At 42.8% G+C, this 21,038-nt stretch overlaps 1 protein-coding gene across 1 annotated transcript in view; it reads right to left on the bottom strand.

Annotated features, from left to right (window-relative positions):
• Nucleotides 1-21,038, bottom strand: part of CDH20 (cadherin 20) — a 36,408-nt gene that overhangs the window by 6,613 nt on the left and 8,757 nt on the right. The window contains exons 3-9 of the mRNA XM_074146652.1: nt 20,685-20,804; nt 16,952-17,119; nt 14,952-15,139; nt 10,911-11,164; nt 7,264-7,400; nt 4,384-4,505; nt 2,317-2,434 (exon numbers count right to left, since the gene is read on the bottom strand). Of these exons, the coding sequence (XP_074002753.1) occupies nt 2,317-2,434; nt 4,384-4,505; nt 7,264-7,400; nt 10,911-11,164; nt 14,952-15,139; nt 16,952-17,119; nt 20,685-20,804 (1,107 nt within the window). The remainder of the gene's footprint in view (nt 1-2,316; nt 2,435-4,383; nt 4,506-7,263; nt 7,401-10,910; nt 11,165-14,951; nt 15,140-16,951; nt 17,120-20,684; nt 20,805-21,038) is intronic.

Genomic DNA, 21,038 nt, shown 5'->3' with positions numbered 1-21,038 from the left:
GGCTTGCCAATGCCCTACTTTAGTAACCGAAGGGATGGGAGACCCCAGCTCAATTCCCTGCTTCATCACATATGTCCTACACAGCCTTAGGAAGTCCTTTAGACCCAGATCTTTGCAGATACTTTCATGTCTATCTCCCACTGATTTTACTGAACTCAAAGGGAACCAGGCGTGTAAGTAGCTTAGTTTCTCCTTGCCCGAATCCCTGTCTATAAAGTGGAGAACAATAGGATTTCTCTGTCTGCCAGAGATATGTGGGAAATGAATAGACTGAAGTAGTTCTCAGAGACTAAAATGACAAGGGCCAAAGAAATATGTAAAACAGCTCATCAGAATGCAAACTGTGATCTATCTGTTGCTCAGTAATTTACACTGAGGTTCATACAAGGTTTTAATTGTTGCCAGGAAGGCTGCATGTCTTGCAGTTTCTCTTACTGCTATATTGGATAAGCAAGTAATCAGCACAATTGCTAATCTCAATAGTGCCTTCCCACAGCCTGGGAAGTGTTGCTGTCTCGTGTTTACGTTCACAGGCTGTGACTAGCAAGGTGGGTTCTGTTTCTTGTCTTGCCACCCTGTGACATACAGTATAGTTACGCTCTCTGTGACTAAGTCGCGTAATTTATATAGTCCTTAGTGGTCCCTAGATGAAAATATAGATATAAATTATTGATGCTGAAATGACGACTGCATGCCAAATTGCTGAGGCAGTAAATTAATCCTTAATGTGTATATTTCAAATAGTCAGTTGTTTGATACTTAACATTTTTATTTCAAATTTGTAACCAATAGTACCTTAAGCTTCTTGTGATATATATCTCTGGAAAACTGGTACTTTACAGAGAGCAGGAGGCACAGCCATTCAGTCACTGCTGTCACTATAAATTATCACAAGTATGGCCTTAGACAGAAAAAGTGCATCTGATGCTGGGAATTTTGTGAGCTTCTTTTTTTAGAACAATGCCTTGAGGATGAAATGAGCCTAGTTTACCAAATGTTTTAGCAATAGTTGTGTTTTATTTGTTCTCTTATTTTGGCAATATATATTAAAAAAAATAAAACAGAGGGAGACAATGATAAAGAGAGGGATAAAAATGCAAGAATTTGTGTGGGGAGGCTTCAGGGACACCACAAGGAAAAAACGTTTTTGGGATAAAAAAACAATAGCATGCTGTGGAGGAGGGCTCCAGACTCTGTAAGTAGGACCTTTTAAGACACGTTTGGTTAGTGAAGGCAAGGGCTTCTTTATTAGCCTCTATATTGCTCTTTCATGTGCCTGCAGAGGCACAGATGAGGGCTTATGGAAATAAGTGTGACAAGTGGGCATGTGTAGGAGCAGGGGTGGGCACTCTGCTTGGAGACTGGCCATGGGTGCTGCAGGTGCCTTTCTCCCCATTTATTCTGGAGTTGTTTCTGATTTGTGGTACTTACGCACTAAACTCCTACTGAAATCCAGCCCCTTCATATTGACTTTCGAAGCTCTGCAGCACGTCACTCAAGGTCATCCCTCTTTCCTGCTGGAGGCTGGTGTGGACCTGACCTTGGCATTATTGTCTCCCTATTTGACCCCCTATCAGCAGGTGTGATGTGAAGGCCTGCCACAGCAGGGCTTTTCTGTGGGCTACAAAACCAGAAAGAAGCAAATTCCACTGGGTAGGATACTCAAATGCCTGCGCTTTGCCATGAGTCTTCCCACTGGTGTTTCAGTTTCTACTTAGCACATCTTACACAGACTTTTAGCTGTACGCCAAGTTACCCCCTAAGGCTCTGCATCTCCTCCCTCCCTCCCTGCCTGCCTCTCTCCCTTTCCTAGCAAAACGAGGATGTGCAAAGAGGAAGAAAAAGAGTGCTTGGGGGGAAAGATTGGAACAGTACAAGAACCTTCCCTTTCTGTGCCTGGGAGAAAACACGAAGAGTACAAAAAAAGAGCAATGTAATTCCCTTCAGATTTGTCTCCCGGTTCCAGTTGCTATCCTACCTTTAAGCATCTCCTTTTGAACGAATGCAATTTCCACTCGGGTAATCCGAGATGCCTGCAGCCTGACCACAAGACCTGAATTTGCACAAAACACTGGCAGATTTCCTCGAAGAAGAAAAAGGGGCCTATTGCTAGACAATATTTATAGAGAAGAAAATATCATATAACCTTCAAGTGTATTAAGTAATATGTCATTTTATCACTGCCTTTAAGGAGCAGGTGTCACTTGGTATTATTTGAAATGGCAGTCTTATCACACACTGTAAGTCACAGCCTCTCAAGTCCAACTCAGGCATTAGAAATCAGAGTAGCTAACTGTCTGTGTCCACTCTGATTACCTTGATTGTCCCTTAGAGTAAAGTTGGGGTTGTTGGCTGCCTCTGGAGCCAGGCTGTAGTAGAAGTGCTGACCCTCCTGTGGGTCATCCCTATCAATGGCGCTCACTGTCTGGATCAGCTACAGAATACAAGAACAAAGTAGAAACAGGTGAGAAGCAAAATACATATAATATAAATAAATAAACAGATAACATATATGTTTATATATATAAATATAAGCAACTGGAGCATTTGAATAAAACTGCCTTGCTAAGGTACAACAGGTGAATCAACAAGAGACCCAAAACCTTGCAGGCTTCATTCGTTTTGCTATGATCATGCAAATCACTTTTAAACAAAGGAGGAGCTAGTCAGTTTGGTTCAAATAACAAACACTTTTCTCTCATGCATCCCTGTCTTCTGCTGCACATTTTGGTAGGAGGATTGGACTAGGTGATCTCCAGGGGTCCCTTCCAACCCCATATCATTCTGTGATTCTGTGAGGGCCCAGGGTGTTCAGATGATGTATTGTGCATTAATGAGCTTGTAAGAAAGCCCATACTTATTTTTAGCTTAATTTTGCAGGTAGAAAAGGACTTCAGGTTGATTATTTTATCACTCTTTTAGTTTTAAATCAATTAAACTCTTCCCAAGATATCAGTGGAAAGGAAAAAAGAAAATGCAATCATGCAGACAGCCTGCATATGCAATAAATAACACCATGGAAAGCAACTAAGACAATGCTAAATCCAGAAAGAGATTTGTCACCTCACCTATAGAGGCTTATTAAAGTAGGTCTAACAGCTTGAAGCACAGTGAGCTCTAGCTCTGTCTGAATAAACATGCTGACATCTTTTTAGACAAGGAATAAATCTTCACCTGGGTTTTTGCATTTAGAAGTTATTTTTGGATTCAAAGGCAAATGACAGACTCATAAAGTCTTATTCAACATGTTAAAACTGATTTCAGAATTTTTCAAAATGTGGCAACAGAATGTAGCTATCATCTCCACTGAAAGAGGCAGACCAAATTAGCGTGCATTTCTTGGAAAGCTTATTATTTAGGCCACTCACCCTTCAAAAAACAGGAAAAAGACTAGGCAATGACTTCTACTCCCTGTATTATTAAGGACCTCTGTAAATTAGTGGGATGAAATTATCCTGTATATGATAGTTGTGAGGACAGTTGTCCCAATAGTGAATAGCTATTTCATTCTGCTTTACAGCAAGATGGGAGTAGCTTCAGTGAACATACAGTGACATTGCTAGCATAATTTTTGCTTCACAAATCACAAGTGGTGTGCCTGTGAGTTTGAACTATGCCAGTCAGCTTTGCATTTGGAGATACAAATGCCCACTGTGAACCTTGGGTAGTGAAGCACGAGGTTGCCTCCCAGGTGATCAGCAGTAGGGCTTGCACCAGCTGCAGCCAGGGAGAGCTCATGTCCATCTGTGGCACAGACAGACCTTGTTCAATGGCTTTGATGGGGTTTTGGAAGGGAGAACAGCAAAGAGCTCTCACCGCTTGCTTGGAGGTGCTGGTTTAGTGTTCGGAGCTGGAAGATGTGTTATCTACAACTCTCTGACATCTTCAGCTCACATCAGAACAGATCCAGTTTGTCACTCCTCTGAAGGTAATGTAGTATGTTTTGTCCAGCTCCTGTAAGTCCAGGGGTGCTTAAGGCTCTTATAAATAGGGTCTTTTAAAAGTAAGCCTTGTCTGCCACACACGGGCCAGGCTGACTCTGCGGCACTTATCCTAACACTTCTACTCTCTTTGTTGGTGCTAGAGGACACACCGGGTGTTCGCCTGCTGGTGCCTGCCCAAGGGGAGGCTTTAGTTCAGTAGTGAAGTATATTGCACAGTGAGTCTGGAAACTACTGCGGGAGCAAAAAAAGGTGTTGTGTACAATGTTAATCCCGGTGCCATGTGCTTGACTTTGGAAAGCAGCACGGACAGCTGCTGATGAGAAATCAGATGAAACGTGGTCAGCAGAGCCCTTTTTCCAACGCTCACCCTTTCTGGCACACTGTCTCTGTGTAGGACAGCTTCCCCTCCCCAACCCCTGGTACTACTGGCATTTCTCACCTGCCCTGCTTTGGCGTTTTCACAGACAAAACCTTCATAAAATCTTGCAAACTCTGGTGCATTGTCGTTCACGTCCAGGACTTTCACCGTCACGGAGACACTGCCCACCTGCGAGGGGTTGTCTGGAAAGCGGAGGCAGAACATAAAGATGGGCAGGATACAGGAGGGGGAAAGGGCTGCTCCTCGCTCTGCACAAGAGGTAAAGCAGCTTTTTCGCTACTGACTGTCTTCAAATGACATTTTCTCATCGGGAACTGCGGTTGCTTGTGGGTTGTGTGACTCAGAGTGAAGTTGCAAATGCTGCTTTCTGTCTATCCTGGATTCCCGTCTAATCACATCTTTTTCAAACAAATTCCGTGAAAGACTTCGACCTGGTTCAGTCCAATGGGACTATTTCTATAACAAAAGTCTTAGACAATGCCCCATTTTTTTTTTTTATTGCCCTTTGACTGGGCAATACTGTTTGTTGGGCCTTGGTACTGGTGGCACGAATTAGAAAGGGAATCTTTAAGGATAAGCTTGTTATTTAGAGCTTGTTGAAAGTGGTAATTCTGCAGTTCAGATATGTTTTTGCTCAGAATTTATGTTCCTTGAACTCAAAAATAGTGTCAAGTCTTTGATACTTTGTACAGGGGGGTTTAAAATGTAATAACACATGAAATTGTACAGAAAAGCTTTCACTGAAGCTTAAAATTGCAATGAAAATTTTACATTCTGCATGACATCATTTCTGATGTTTCTGTCCCACTGGTTCATTAGCTTCCTTTGCCAGTAAATCCAGACATCATTTCACATATCTTCACAATTTCCAAACTAAGTGACCACAGAATAATTTTTTTCTTACTGTGTTTTTCTGTCCCCAAACATTTTTCCCCTTATTTAAAGATAAAATGAAACTCTATGCACAAAGAAAAAAAAAATAATTCCGGATTTAGAGGTCAGAAAAGGTGCAAAAATCCAGAAAACTCTTAAAAATTAGTATTCTCATCTTCTTTTTAGCCATACCACTTCATGCATTTATCTTCCTTTATAGCAAGAAAAGGTTCATATAAACAATAGAGAATTTTACACTCTGGAATTTTCTTAACTGTTCAATGTGCTGTATCCATAACGCGTCACATTGTATCATTGAGATAATACTCTTAAACTGTATTGTTTCTACCTAATTTATAATTTAATCCTTCAGCTTCCCACGTATCCATACATATCTTGCTAACACACGTGTCATTGTGGCAGATGAATGTGTGCATTTACACTCTTAGTAATATTGATCTAACTTTTAAAACTGGGAGCTGTATTCAGGAGTGCACAACTGCAACATTTTTGAAACTCTTCGCTAAATTGAAATATTGTGCTGCACGTGTACAGAGCAAAACTGACAGGATTGATGGAGGATGAGTCAAAGGAAGACATGCCTTCATATTGCTCTCGCCCTCAAGTGCTGCTACAGGGGCAGCTTTTACAGACTTGATGTATATATGGATGGATTTACATGGAATTGCAATGGCCGTTGGTGGCTGAAAATAAAACTAGCATCAAAATGAAGAAGAAGAAACATATGAGAAGAAACTTCTTTACGGTGAGGGTGACAGAGCCCTGGAACAGGCTGCCCAGGGAGGTTGTCGAGTCCCCTTCTTTGGAGATTTTCAAGACCCGCCTGGATGCAGTCCTGAGTAACATGCTCTGACATGCTCTGGGCAATCCTGCTTCGGCAGGGGAGTTGGACTAGATGATCTTTATGGTCCCTTCCAACTCTAAAAATTCAGTGAAATTCAGTGAAATGTGAAATAGGTGGGAGTGAGATCCTATCATGTCACCAACCCCTCTCACTACTAAAAAAGGGACAGAAAGGCATCGTTTGCTGGAACAGCCCACAAATATATGGCAGAGTCACCCCGACTCTTGTGAAATATTCCCTCTGCTAACTTCAAGTTGGCTGATTTGTTTTTTCTGAACTTTTTTCCTCTCAAACTGCCCCTTATCTCTGGTACAGCCTGAATGTGCAGGAAGCTCTCTCAGACATGAGGAATGGCTCAGCTATTGGGAGCAAACTTCTGAAAAGCTGCTGCCCCTCAGCAGATGAACTGAGATCCTGAGGAAAAGCTATGTGGACCAAAGAGATTTCAGGTCAAGATTGGGTGAACCTTTTATTTTATTTGCTTATATATCCTGAGCTCCTTTATGAAGCTCATATCTGTTAGTATTTCAAACTCAGCTAAATCTTTCCTACAGACTCTATGAAATGATCAGCATCTCCTTGTTCTCATAGCCTTGGTAAATACCTGGGGTGGATGAATCCTCAGCTGAATTTTAGCTCATTGTAAAATCCGAAAGCAGAATGAGTTCAGCATACTAGGAGATCCTAAAGCACGGTGGCCCAAATTATTTATGCAGCAAGGAGCAGGTGATGACATTTACTTGCTGCTGAACCAGACCAGATTTCAACCAGTGACCTAGCAGTGTAGGATCATTGCTGCCCACCAGTCCCTGCACCACTCAGTCTTCCCAAGTAGGACTGGCAGTGTCTTCTTCAGCTGCCTAGCCCTTCTGGAGAGATAGAGCTCTTGCAGAAACACTTCAGGAAGAGTTTTAACCTTAAAATTAATTTAATCTTTAATTTTAAGAGTTTAAGTCCCTGGAATAATAATGAACTGAAAAAGCAGCACTCTGCATTTAATTTCCAGCCTCTGCTCCCCCCTGACCCTGTGAAAAATAGCATTAAAAAAAAAAAGTATTTGCTTGTTGATGTCAGAAGAGTAATTCAGTTAACACGGCTTCCCACTCAGTGCATAAGAACATGCGAATTGCTGAATTCAGGTCCCCCAGCCTGCTTTGTCTATTGTAACTCTTTAATCTATGTACAGTCTGCATTCTCCTTACTCAGCTCCACAGCCAGCACAGTGATGTTGTGCCAAGAAACGTCCTCCCGGTCAAGAGGTCTTGCAGTCATCAGTGCTCCTGATGTAATGTCGACATAAAAGAACCGCCCTGGATCACTGCTTCTGTCAATCGAGTATCTGCAAGAGTACATATGAAAAATATTATGCAAGCCTTGTGAAGACTGTGTGTTCTAGCCAACGAAGTACCCCAGCAGGAATAATGTCATACACAGCAGATCCAAGTTCTTCCACAACCTAGTTGTTTGCTCCATTGACTTGTGTAGGTACAGAGCGGGATGCTCGAAAAACTAGCAATTCATGTGGCTAACAGCATTTAACAGTGAGTAGTAGTTTGACGGAGCTGGAAGGCTACTCCATCAGGAGGAAGATTTAGAGGAAGAAGCCTCAAAGCAAGGCACAGCTCAGCACAGGAACATCTGCTTTCCAGAGAAAATCTGTCAGTGAGGAATGTGATTTCTTTTTCTAAGCAAAGTAATTATGCCCTTTCCTTGGGCACAATTCAGGCAGGATGAAAACAACTTTACATCAGCTTGTTCTCTGGGCACCTAGGCTGATGAGGACGATCCATTCCTTTCCTCCTGATTTTGTATTCTCTCCTCCTTGAGGGGAATAAACTCCACCTGCATCCTGGACCACTCTACCGAGTGAACCATGTCAGCACAAGGGGGATGATGACTGGCTTTCTCATATCCTCCAGCCAGAAAAACAGCTCCCTCTGTGAGGTTGATTCATCATAATTACTGAACCTGCCTGGCCAATATGTCAGTTTAATGCTGGGAACAAGCTTCTCGCACCCATGAGCAGGGGAGTGTGGTGGTACCTGCAGACCAGAAAACTCGGGCAAGGAGGCAGCTGACTGACAGCTGTCACTGCTGTACTCGGTCAGAGGGACTGTTTTGCAGAGTGTGTAAAATACTCAATACCCTTCATATGCATCACCTTGCTCTTAACACCAGTTTGTAAGGGTCACTTGCCAGCTCGCTGTGTTAGTGTGGTAAGAGATCCTGTGGCAAAAGCCACTCGTGCGCCTACATAGACGCCACAGCCTAGAACAGAGCCCAGACTTATTCTCATATTTGTTGGTTCTTTCTTTGAAGTTGATGGGAATTGAAAGCATTAGTCATAACAGATGCTGAACAGGGCTCATTCTTCTGAATTTTCTCCTTTCAGCACAAATGCATTCACTGGAACAACCATGCCAGCCTGATCTTTATATAGGGACTTATTAAACTGGGATATAAAATACTATTGAGCTATGTTGTTGGGAAATTCTTTGACGCTTTTTTTCAGAAAAATCAGAGGGTGGGATGGCAGATTTGCTTCCCTTTCCTTCCCGGTCCTTCCCACCTCTTCTTAAAGAGATTTCTGATTTGATTTATTTGGGAAGTAAGTACGAATGTAGCTATATTTTGCTGTAATAGTTATTCTTGTATGAGGGCTATAAAAAGATTTTCTCTCTGACAGTTTAAGGCCAACGAGTATCTGAAATTGAATATGGCCTTGTGATTAGTGGTGCGGTATTAATCACTGGTGTCAAGAGGCACAGGTGGAGTCTTTGTCTAGATTCTCCATGTAAGTTCTCCTGTTAATAATACCTGTTTCTTCACACTCATTTCCACTGTACTCTTTAGGTAATCTTCCTGAATCACTTAACAACAATCATAGCATATATCCAGCCATCAGAATTTCACAGTGTGGGAGGCCTGATATTGGACGGTGGCAAGATGAGAATTTGAGAGTTTCCCCATGGTTAGTGACCTCTTCTGAAATGTGTCCTTGGCTTTTCCACGCTTGAAAAAATGGCAAAAGGAGAGGCAAGATCACAGCTTTAATTTCAGATGGATTTCAGCTTGTATAACAAAATATGTGTCTGGGATTTTGGGTTTCTCATTTTGCCTTGCCCTGTGCAAAGTTAATGCAGAGCAAGCCTAAAGCATTGCCTGACTGATACTGCATGGGGTTGACATGGATGGAGGAGACCACATGAGAGGCAAGGAGAACTAATTATTAACATCTGCATTTTAGATAGCATTATAAATGGTATTTATTCTTTTTTTCCCTGTTTCCTCTACCCCAAAACATTTACATTTGAAATGTATTAGATGTGGGGGAGGAAAGAGGCAAGGAGGGAGGAAAGACAGTGGGAAGAGAGGAAGATGGGAAGAAAAAGAGGAAGAAAGTATGAAGGAACAGAGTTACAAAGGAGTCTGTGCATATTTGCAACTTTTTTTTTTATTTTTAAAAAATAAATCTTTGGTGATGCATTTTGAGCTTTATAGAGTGCTGTTTCATCAAGAGTAGTCACTGGAAAGCTCTGAAGAAAACTAAGAAAAAACTCATTAAAAATAACAATGAACACTTCTGCCCTCTGATAGTCCACAGAATTATTCTTATACTATTTTAAGCAGATTAATACAAAGCTGTTTGCACTGGAATGTTTGGATAATGCTAGACAGTAATCAGCAAAATAGGATGTGGGTGGAAAAAAGTTTAAGGTAATGAAATTGTGGTGCAGACAGTATAATACTTAGTTTTATTGAAGAATTTGAGACAACGTCATGAGAAGTATGATAATTCTATAATGTAGCTAGAAAAGGCAGGTATATTAAAGTAGCAGAGATGAAAAAAATAATTACAGCAGCGACACAGAAAGCAATATCATTAAGAAGAACAGGCTTTGTGTCTGCTTCGATCTCCTAGCTGAAGCCCACAGAGTTGCTCATATAGATTTTATTTTCTTCAAAAACTCCAAATACTCGATATTTCCACTCCCTTCTGTATTTCCCAGGACTGTTTCCAAATACAGACAATTCAGAAGCTGTACTGAGGCAAGGTTAGGCAAGCAGCAGCTCAACACCCAAAATGATTCTCAGGCGAGCAAAGTAGCTGACCTCCTGGGATTATTAACTTCCAGTCACCCAGAGCTTCTGCGGGTTGTCAAAATTAGTATGTGGACTGGCCTCAGAAAAAAACAAGTCTTTGATAAACTGGGCTGACTTGGCAGCCACTATGGAGAAGAGCACTGTGATTACACAAATCTGTTCCTTTGGCTCCTTGCTGAGTTGCAGATATGAAGCTCCCATGGCTGTAAATACAACTTTACCTTTCCTAACTCCTTATGGGAATATCTAGTTCTGCAGCTTTGACCAGACACAATATAATTTAGTGATTCATGGATATTTATTAGTATGCATTCAATCTACTCGAAAGTAGCTGTGTATTTAAGCTGTTGACAAAGGCATGCTTTGAAACAGAAGGGGGAGAGAGGGGAAGCAAGTTGATTACCTTCCCCTCAGTATGGCAGCACAGTCTCAGCAATACTGACAGGTTTTGTGCCAGGAAAGGCATGCAAGGCTGGGGTTTGTTTTTAATGTAGGCTATCAGGACATGCCTGGCCAGTTCATTGCAATGCAAGATGCAGACGTTCCCCATACGACAGAAAAGGCAAGGGTGAGCTGCTGCATTGATTTGGCTATCATAGCAGAGCCCCGCAGTGTGTGAGATCTGCTTTGACTAAACCCACTGATGACTACCATGGCCTAAAGAGAAAAAGAGTTCCTCCTTTTTCAGCTCTATCGCTCCCCCTTCAACCAAAAGTACCAGGGAGAATGCAAAGAGACAACAGACCTGATTGAATTGTTGGCCACATCTGGGTCCTTGGCAGAAATGATCTGTATGGTGGTTCCAATCTCCACATCCTCAGGCACTTCCACAAAGTAGAAGCTGGGCTCGAACACAGGAGGTTCGTCCACATCCTCCACGCTGATGTGGACTGTGGTGGTGTCGCGGAAGGGACCCAAGTTCAGGAACCGCATTTCTAGGTGGGGGTTGGCACCCTCTACTTTCAAGGTGTAGCTTTTCTTGCTCTCAAAACTTAAAGGCTGAAATGAAAATATATATCTAGCATTAGTCACACTTAGCCATATGATTGAGGCTATATAATTTTAATTTTCAGAAGTAAAAGTTGCCCTCTAATATAAGCTGATGCTTCTTTTTTAAAATAAATCTTTACTATGATTTTTAATCATAAGAGTAACAAAGATAAATACTTGCAGATGGAGACAAAGCATTCAGTGACAGTAGTATTAGAAATGGCACTTTTTGCATCTCTTTTTTTTTTAATTTGACAGTTGAACTGAAAAAGCCAGGAGAAATATTTGCAGATCCCTTCAGAACACATATTCTTTCATTCTTCTTGCTGAAATGAAACTAAAAGTGTCCACACCACCATTTTCACCAGATGAAGTTCACCTTACAGAGGACACAGTCATACTTCCCCAGTTACAGTTAGAAGTTACAAGCAATGCCGCTGTGGTTAAATGGTCACAACCCTTTATTTGGGGGGACTGTTAATGCTGAAAACCAGCACAACGGGATCCCCTTAGCTGGCACAGATCCTGAGCAAGACAAACTTTGTACAGGGAAAGAAATGGCCCAATTCTCGGGGTCGCCCGGCGGGGGACACTCCTTTTTGGTACATGAATGTCTTTCAAAATTTGTGGCTTTATTCGTACATAGGGATTTGAGCATCGTGTGTGGAACTGTCACACACAGCCTTTGTTCATGCAGACTCCAGTGAGATCACTGCTGTTCCCACCCAACACCTTTGCTTTTCCTATTCAACTCTTTCTTTCTGAATACCTGCCACCAGACTGGGGCAAGGAGGTGGGCAGGAAAATAGAAAAGAAGGAGGATGCCAAAGCAACCGGAAGTGAAAGGTGCGAAGATCATTACTGTAGCAGTGAAGTCCTCCTTGGCCAGTCATAACCCATCTCTTTTCTTCACTGCTCAATTGTGCAGCTGGCCAATTCTGCAGCCATGAGATGTATATTAGTTTAAGCAACATCAGCAGACGTTTCACATGGTCAGGCATGGCAGGAGTATATACTATGGGCCTCAAAACACCCCCTGAATTCAGTAGAGGCTTCAGGACTTGTCTACTACCACAGCAGCTTCTTTCTCCAGAACTGGAAACATTGAGGTGACAGACAAAACCTCACACTTTCACAGTAAAGTTACCAGTACTGATGTTCTGCATAGGAATGCCTGATGAAAGGCTGAACTCTTGAAATTATAAAAGTAAAACTCACTCAGTGTTTAGTACATGGAGGTGAGGAATGAAAACTGGAATGAGAACTGGTTTTCTTGTGCTGGGAGACGTGATGGTCTAGTACTACTGGAGATGCTGTGCAGCTATACAGTATGAACTGTGCAACCTGTGGCAGCAGGTACAAGCAGATGATCTGTTACTTGCTCCTGCTGCCCTTAGCTCCACCTGGTAAATCAGTGACTGCTGCAGGCATAGCACTTGTCAGCAAGAATTTAGCTAGATCTACAAACATATTACCCGTTACTGCAGAGTCATTATGGTCTACCAGTTGCATATTTATGCATTGTAAAAATAGCAATAAAATATATTCACACGGCCAAGCAACACTTACTGTCCATCTGACAAGGAATGCGCAATGCAAAGCTGCCTTAATGTATACTAAGAAAGAGGCCATTATATCTCACGGTTTCTCATGTGAAGAAAACTGCATGAGAAACATTGCATGTACACTAAGAAGCTAAGTTATAAAAAGAGCAGTTAAATCATAGAAACACATAATAACTATAAAACCCAACTGCATTAGGAAAAGACTTAATCACCTCATTAGAAAAAGTGAGGAAATCAAAGAGGTGTGCAAGGCCGTCACATTTTTGGTGCTCCTGAGTTCAAACACCCTCGGTTTGCTTTGGACTCCATCAGCAACCATGGCTTTCCCTCCTGATCTTCTCATGTGACAATGCCTCAACATCACTACCCTCCCCCCCATCAGATTTGTCTTCCACAGGTGCATTCAAACCTCTTTCCAACACTGGTCCCATGGGGAGGGCAAGCAAGTTGCCTTCTCCTGTGAACCAAGCGTGCTGCAAAACACAGCCGAGAGGAGAAGCACCCAATGGAAACCTCTCCTTGTCCTCATCCTTCTTCCCCCGGTGCTGAAACAGGCACAAAGAGGTGCACCATGTGGGCAGGATTTAAGAGGAGCCGCTGTGAGAAAGTGGCAGAAGGAGCAGGGGCTGGACAGGAGGGCAATGCAGGGCTCCGTGCTGGAGGTAACCCACCACCCTGCCTCCAACAGAAGAGGTATCTGAGGCAGGGAGAAGGGAAAGGCTGTCACTGGGCTGAGTATCAGCATCACAGGCAGGGAGCTTGGAAGGAACTGTAACTCTTCAGGAAGTGCTCAACATTTAGTTGGCTGAGATAAGTGGCCACAAGACCGCAAGCAGTGGTCTTATCTGTGACTAGATTTGGACTTTTTGATGCCCATGACAGAAGTGCTAGTTATTTCGTTTGGGAAATCTGTCTAGAAAAATGAAAGGGAAAGTTTGGGATATAGAAATTCTCTCTCTCTTTCCCCCCACTCTCCCCATTTTGATATCCTTTTCTATCAACACCAGTTAAATTTCTTTTTTTTTTTTTCTTGAGTGGATCCAAAGGACAACTTTTCCAATGTTTGACTATTGATAATCATAACATTACAAAAAGCTACAGGCATATATAGAATTTTACAAACATTTATGTACAGTAGGTGGATTGAGCAGTATGTACCAGCCAGTACATATCTGGTATGATTGATGCCATATATTTTTATAACTCCTCCTCCTGACATACACAAACATCTAGCAAAACTGTATTCATAATAACAAAAGTCAAGCTTATTGACACATTTACTCCAGAGAAACTATTATCTTTCATCAATAAATGACTGAAAAATTACATTAGAGTTTGCATTCAACATCTACTTCATTTCAGCAAAGCACTTAAACACGTGCTTAACTTTAGGGACTAGTGTTCATAAACAAGAGCTGGAGAAAGGTGACCATAAATACATGCTTAAATGCTTTGCTGTAGGGCACAGAGGCTTGCAGGGTCAAATCTTTCCCATGTGTTGTTCCATTTTAGTGCACAATTTAGTCCCAGGCTATTTAAATGGAGACTATACTTCCTTATTAGTACACTAGATATGCTTAGGCAGAAATACGGTTACAATTTCATAACCTAGAAACAGACTTGAACTTCTAGCATTTATGTAAGACTGTAGAATAAATATCCTATGGCAGGGAGTCTAAGCAAAATACTCTATCCCCTTCTGTATAGCCTGCGGTACAGAGTACTAGAAGTTTCACAGCTGCCATTTCAGAGACAACTTCTTCTAGCCTAATTAGCATTTATGGATCTTCAAGCAGCAATTAAAAAAAAAATGCCTGGGTTTTATTGGTTTATAAATAATTCTAAGGCATGCTTTACTATTGTTTGTGGGACACCGGAGTGAAAAATGTGTACAGTTCAAATGCAAATATTGATCTAATTTCTTGCTTTGTAGGATAATTAAGCTACAGAGAATATTTAAATAGATAAATAGTGAATCAGAACATCCCTTCAGTGGGAAAAGACAAGTTTATGCTAATGCTGTCCCCACTTTTTTAAAGGTTACTCCTAGGAACTCAGTCTGCTTTCATATTTTAGCAATGAATGTTAAAGAAATTGTGGTTTATAGCAGGAAAGGGGCTACTGTCACGGAATGGGAACAAAGTTACTACAGGCATAGGGAACATTGCACACATAAAAAGTAATCAGGACTGTTAGCCATATAAATTACTATAAAAAGGAAACTTTACTACCTTTCTCACAGTTATGATGCCAACTTGGTAATTAGGATCGGTGTTAATATCGAAGACATCCAGTCCATCTCCGTCCACAAGGCTGTATTTCATCTCTGCATTAATGCCTTCGTCCAGATCTTTAGCAACCACGCGGCCCACAGTGGAGCTGACGGGAGCAGACTCCAGCACACTCATCTGATAATGCTCTGGCACAAGCAGCAGAGAGAGAGCGGGGAGCAAAAAACAAGCTGTGAAAAGGAACTGAAAACTGCACAGCAATGCAAAGAGTAGATCAGGGCAGGCAACAATACTGCATAGCCTGTGGGGAATCTCTAGTACCTTTCCTAAAGCTGCAATAGCGGTGTGATTCTAGCCACAGCTAGACTGAATTGCCTGGGAAATTTTTATTTAGGTGTTTGTCATATCAACAGGTTTGTTCAACGGGTTCTTTTCAAAACAGCAATATACCTGAAAATGGGAACTTCAGCTAGAAAAATAGGGCAATTAACACCAGTGCTGCTGCAGCCATGATATAAAGCAGGATATGAAACAGATTTAATAGGACAGACATCTTTTATTAGATCAGCTTGTACAGTGGGAATAAACACACAACTTTTGAGCACCACAAATCCTTTCTTGAGTCCGTATAAACTTCTTTTCCACCCTGAACAAGGCTTTGAGCACTCAGAAGCTTGCCTGTTTCTTCCAGATTTACCAGTTACTCCATTAAAATAAACTACTCCCTCCAAACCCTGTCTTGAGCACATTTGGTGCATCACTAATTTGCTTAGCAGCAAGCCCGGGGAAAGAGAAAGCTGCTATTTTAAAAACGTGTTTTAAAAGTACAAATGTTGTATCAAAAATACTTCTCTGCCATCATACTTTATGTTCAAACCTTCCCTGCTGCACTCTCTCTGTTAACTCCACCAGTTATTGAAATTTACAAGGCAGAATTACACCAAGGGTGGAGTTTGATCTATTCTCTTTTTTCTTAATCAAGAGTTTGATATCAAACAGTTACAACTCATGCCACTTTCAAAACAGGATCGGTAATGGTGTGTTCAACAAGCTGCCCTGCCAGAAGAAGAAAAGTGGAAGTTGATGCTTCTTGCTTATCTCAGTGGAGTGCTTTGATTTAGCAGTGCAACATGCAGAAACAGATGGAGAAGAAGAATAGCAACAACAAGAACCGCAGGACTTTTCGTTTCTCAGCTAGATGAGAAAAATGGCAAAACCAAAACAGCTTGAGACTGATCTACACCACCAAAAGACACAGCATTCAATCAAACCTGAAAAATTTCTTTCAAGTTTTTAACAGTAATATATAATTTTGTAGGTAAATTTGCTCTAAAATAATTTTAAAAAGAAAGAGCAAAGTATTGCAAATCTTGCTTTGGGATTATGAAGTAGCATTTCTGATAAGAGCAGAATTGCCTATTTTACATTCCATTAACTGTGGCTGTTATATATGTTAGTGTTTAACTGTATGTTGCTACGGTTTAGATGAACCTTTCCTGGAGAGCAGCCTGTATGACAACTCACTCTACACCGGCAACACCATGACCAGATGCTCCCCTGCAGTGGCCTGGCTGGAGTGTTGAATGAATTATCTTTCAACTTCCAGCACCATAACATGTGCCTGATTTGACAGACATCCTTTTGGAGATAGGAAGAAAAAAGAATCTGGGCAGCAGTTAGCAGCCAAAGGCAATGGCCATGAGCAGTCTAGGAACACAAAAGGTCTCCTTTCCTTTTTCTGTAAATTAATTTCCTGCCTTTTAAAAAAGGTGTTGGTTTTGATGATTTTTTTTTTGACCAGAAGAGGTCAGAAACCTCTTCTGAAGGACAAGCTGGTGAATGCTCCATTTTGACATTTTCTGCAGGGAAGTTCCATCTTTGATCCGAAATTCTGCCCGTCTCTTATTGTCACTATCCTGAGTTTGAAAATGGCTCTAATGAGAGCAAATAGCAGCTGTGTAACTCCCCTTTTTGCCCATCCTGACACAGTAGGTACTCACTCTGTGGAAATCTGGGTGGATTGTCATTGACATCAGAGAGGGTGATGTTGACTGTGGTTGTTCCAGCTAATCCTCCCAGCTGTCCACCCATATCCTTGGCCTGGATAATCACTTCGTAATATTCTTTTGCTTCTCTGTCCATGTTCATTAGAGCTGTCCTAATTAAGCCTGCGAGATTGAGGGGGAAAGGGGTTTCGGGAACAAAAGAAATAGCGGTTAAAGAGTACACAAACAAGTGGGGTGGACTTGCTCCTGCATCATATTCCCTATGTCAAGAAAGAGACCAGACTCTGCATTCAGTCTCACCTTTCTTGGCAGAGTAAAACTCACCGAAATTAAATCTAGGTTAACAGAAGGTGTGAATTTTAAAGAAGCCCAGTTAAAATTCATCAGCTCTGGGGCAGGCTGTCTGTTCAAAACTAAAATGTTGCCTTCCAAGGAAGCTGGAAAAGCATTTTGGGAACAGAGCGTGCTATGCCGAATTAAGGCCCTGCTCAGGCTAAATATGTCCCCACAAAAGGTAGAAGTGATGTGATTACTTAAACGATGCAACAAGATGAGTTTTCCAGTGTCCCTAGACAAGCAGACCTGGAGGCAACCTGCTATAAACCCACGGGCTTTGCCTGGGTCCTTCGGGTCCCAAGCTGGGGGCTACGAGAGCAGAATTTGGGGGCAGGTTGCTCCCGCACCAGTGGGGGTGGGGGTCGGTGGGAGGCGGCCACCCTGCTCCCCCCACCTTGCAGAGCCGTCCCTTTCCTTCGGGGTAACACTACTGCGAGAGGACATGAGGTGGTTCCTTCGGGGTAACACTACTGCGAGAGGACATGAGGTGGCAGCAACACTTCTCTGATGGAGGATGCGAGGAGCCGGCCGGGGCAGCGTCGCCGATGCGGCTCCCGGTCGGGGCAGCGGCTCCCACCGCTCCCCTGCCCGCATCCACCGCCCCCGGCCCCTGCCTGCGACACCCTCGGGTGTCCGCCTCAGGGCTTGGGTGCCCCTTTTTCATTTTCCTTGGGGCATCAAGTCCGTCGGCGAACGCCCTCCTTTCCTGTCCACCCGGCTGCCCCCACTGAATCCTGCTCTTCCCCGTGCCTGTCTGCCAGGACGGAGGGGCACGGGCCAACGTTTCAGAGCTGTCAAACCTCCAGTCCTCCCAGTGCGACCCATTTCTCAGGCCTGCAGCACCTCCTTGCCCACAGCGTGCCGGCAGCTTGCTCCTTTGCCCGGCGTGACTGCTCAACAGGCTGCTCGAGGGTCCCCGAGCTGGAGAGTAGCAGTGGCTGATGATGCAGCCCGGGGAATGTGCTGCCAGGGGACACTTTCTAGGGCACTAACAGCCCTTGCTAGACATGGGCTGTGACACATTTGGAGTGCCCTCCTGCGTGGGGGCAAATATGTGTCAGCCCCAGGCACCACCCCGGTTGCGTGGCTCATCGTGCTGCAGTTGAACATCAGGCCACCATTAACTTGGGTGATCTGCACTTAGTCTGTATTTTTAGCAGAAAGACAATGTATGGGTTTAATAAAAAAAGCAGTAAAAAGATATTGCATCGGCAATTATCACTGTATGTAGAAGGGAAGAAATAGTGACCAGTGCTGAACAATTCACAGTGTGCTATTTTAATCTTCCTACATGCAGCCCTTAAGAGTCTCATCCTGCAAAGTTGAGTGACTCCCGTGAAGTGCAGTAGCTCCTCAGCTCCCATGGATATAAACAAGACATGAAAATGCTTAGCGTTTTTGGGAAGTATTTTCTCCATATATAAATACTTTGTAGGGAATTTCCACTCTTAACTTGTCCTTAATACATAACAGTCTAGATCTATAAAAAGACATTAGTGCCTAAAAGCCAGGCTCTGCCATGCCTATGTTTGGGGTCTCTGGTCCCTAGAGGAAGGCCGGTCCAGGATACCAGGACTCAGAGACAGATTGGGGTCCTTCAGATAGGACCCAGAGGAGCAGCCATGCTGAGCAGGGAGCCTGCGGTGCTGCTGCACACAGCTGGTCAGCAAAGAAATGCTGAGGATGGTGATGAACCTCAAAACATTCCTTAGGGCTACAGGAAAGGCTCAGAACCTCAGATCTTTCAAAAGAAATGTGCTGGTACCATTTCTTTTACTAAACCGAGTGAGGTTGGCTCTCTTAAAATAAGTAATAAAGAGCAGAGCTGATGTCCTTTCTTTTCTGTAACAGTCAGATGGTTTCTTGGGAAGTGGGAGACTCAGGGGCCTTTGCCTATTCCACTTGAGGGGATTTAAATCCATGTTTTTTACCTTCTAGGGAAATACGATCATGGATGGGCTGTAAAAATATTCTGGAAAAAGAGAAGAAGAGGCTCTCAGCTTTCCTTTGAAGTTTTGCCTTCACATATGTGTTTGTTCAACACCTGTGAGGTCAATGACGGAACACGCTTCTGGAACCAAGAGGTTGCTTTGGGAGATGAAGGATAAGGACCCCAGACGCTTCCAGCAGAGAGTGTATTGCAATGGGTTGCCCATTAGGGCTTTAATCACTACCGATCAATACAAAGCAACTGGTGATCATTTATGCCCTAGCTCTGTTTTAGAAGAACGTGAGAGCTGCAATTGGATTTTGTGGGTTACCGCATCCTGCAGGCGGGTTTGCACTGTGGAAGCCGGTTAGAGCCCTGAGCCTGGGATGGGGAAACACTTTCTGGCTCACAACTGCGCTTAGCCGAAACAGGTGCCCTGTTCCTCACTTGTGGAGTCTGAGACTGCTCTGGACATATCCAGAGATGCAGGTCTAAATGACTGGGAAATTAATAAGTGGAGGAAAAGACCTTTTCTGGGTTAAAGTACATGATTTTGAACTGAAAGGCCTAGCTTCTGACTAAGTTACACTCCAGCAGTTAAATCTGTACTGGGTCTGACCCTTAATATTGCTGCTTTGCTTTCTTAGAAATCATTCGGTACTTAGCAAATCTATGATTATGCCCTTGTTTGTCTGTGGTTCATAACCTGATTACAATACTACTATTTTATTTATATTGCAAAGAGCTGAGGAAACAACATGCCACATACAAGTTTGTCTTTGGCTAGAGCACCTACTCCATAAACTGCTAACTTTCAGAAGTAGATTATGCAGTGCCTTTTCTGTTCTGTCGCCTAGGGCTGAGCAATGACTATCATCTCATGAGTTTCTGACCTTAGCACTGCGGATGCCCTTTAGAAACTGTCAAAACCTGTCAGATTCCTCTTTTGGATATAAACCTTGGAAATACACAGAAAAAGAGAGAGAGAGAGAAAGCAAGCAAAATAGAGAGGGTGTTCTATAGATAAATTTAAGGTTATTAACAAGAACACCTTTAGGTAAAACTACTCCAGATAACTGCATCCTTTACCCTGCACTTTCCAGCCCTGGTTGCTTCATGGATTGCTTGTTTTCCACTAAGCCTTATTACCAACTAGATCTCCTGAAGACATTGGTGCAGTGACAGAAGCCAGCAAGAATATTTAGAGCACCAAACCCACCCAGCTCCTGAGCCACAGAATAGGGTCATGCAGATGAATATATCGCTGCAGCAAGCCAAGTCCTTCTTCTGGAGTTCATTACCACAGCCTTGCTTTAATCCTCACACAGTGCTGCTCTATCTTGGCTCCAAGCCACAGAAATATCTTTTACTGACCACGGTCATGATGCATGGCCTTTTCTTTCTGCTTGAAACTTTTTCTTTCTGTTTCACACTGCCCCATTCCCTGATGAAATAACATACCTGTCCGAGAGTCCACAGAGAAATATGGTTGTCCTTGGAGAATACTGTACACTACTCTTGCGCTGTTTCCATAGGTTGGGTCATCAGCATCTGTCGCTGTCACCTGGATAACAGAGGTGCCTGACAAAAAAAATCCATCAGGAAAGACCTTGTGGGATAAAGAGCTGGCATGAAAAGCACACGGTTCAAAATAAATAGAAATGCCTAACAAGAGCTTTCCTGCACCGAACTTCTGCACTTGATGCTCATAGTGCTTGTACTTATTACTCATACTTGTATCTCATTAGCACTAAAAGAATTAATAGGCATAAATTCATCATGCATCTATAAGAAGATATAAAAGAGCAAGTACTC

Source organism: Numenius arquata, chromosome 4, assembly GCF_964106895.1.
Source record: "Numenius arquata chromosome 4, bNumArq3.hap1.1, whole genome shotgun sequence".
Classification (NCBI taxonomy): Eukaryota; Metazoa; Chordata; class Aves; order Charadriiformes; family Scolopacidae; genus Numenius; species Numenius arquata.
This window is presented reverse-complemented; position numbering and strand designations above follow the sequence as displayed.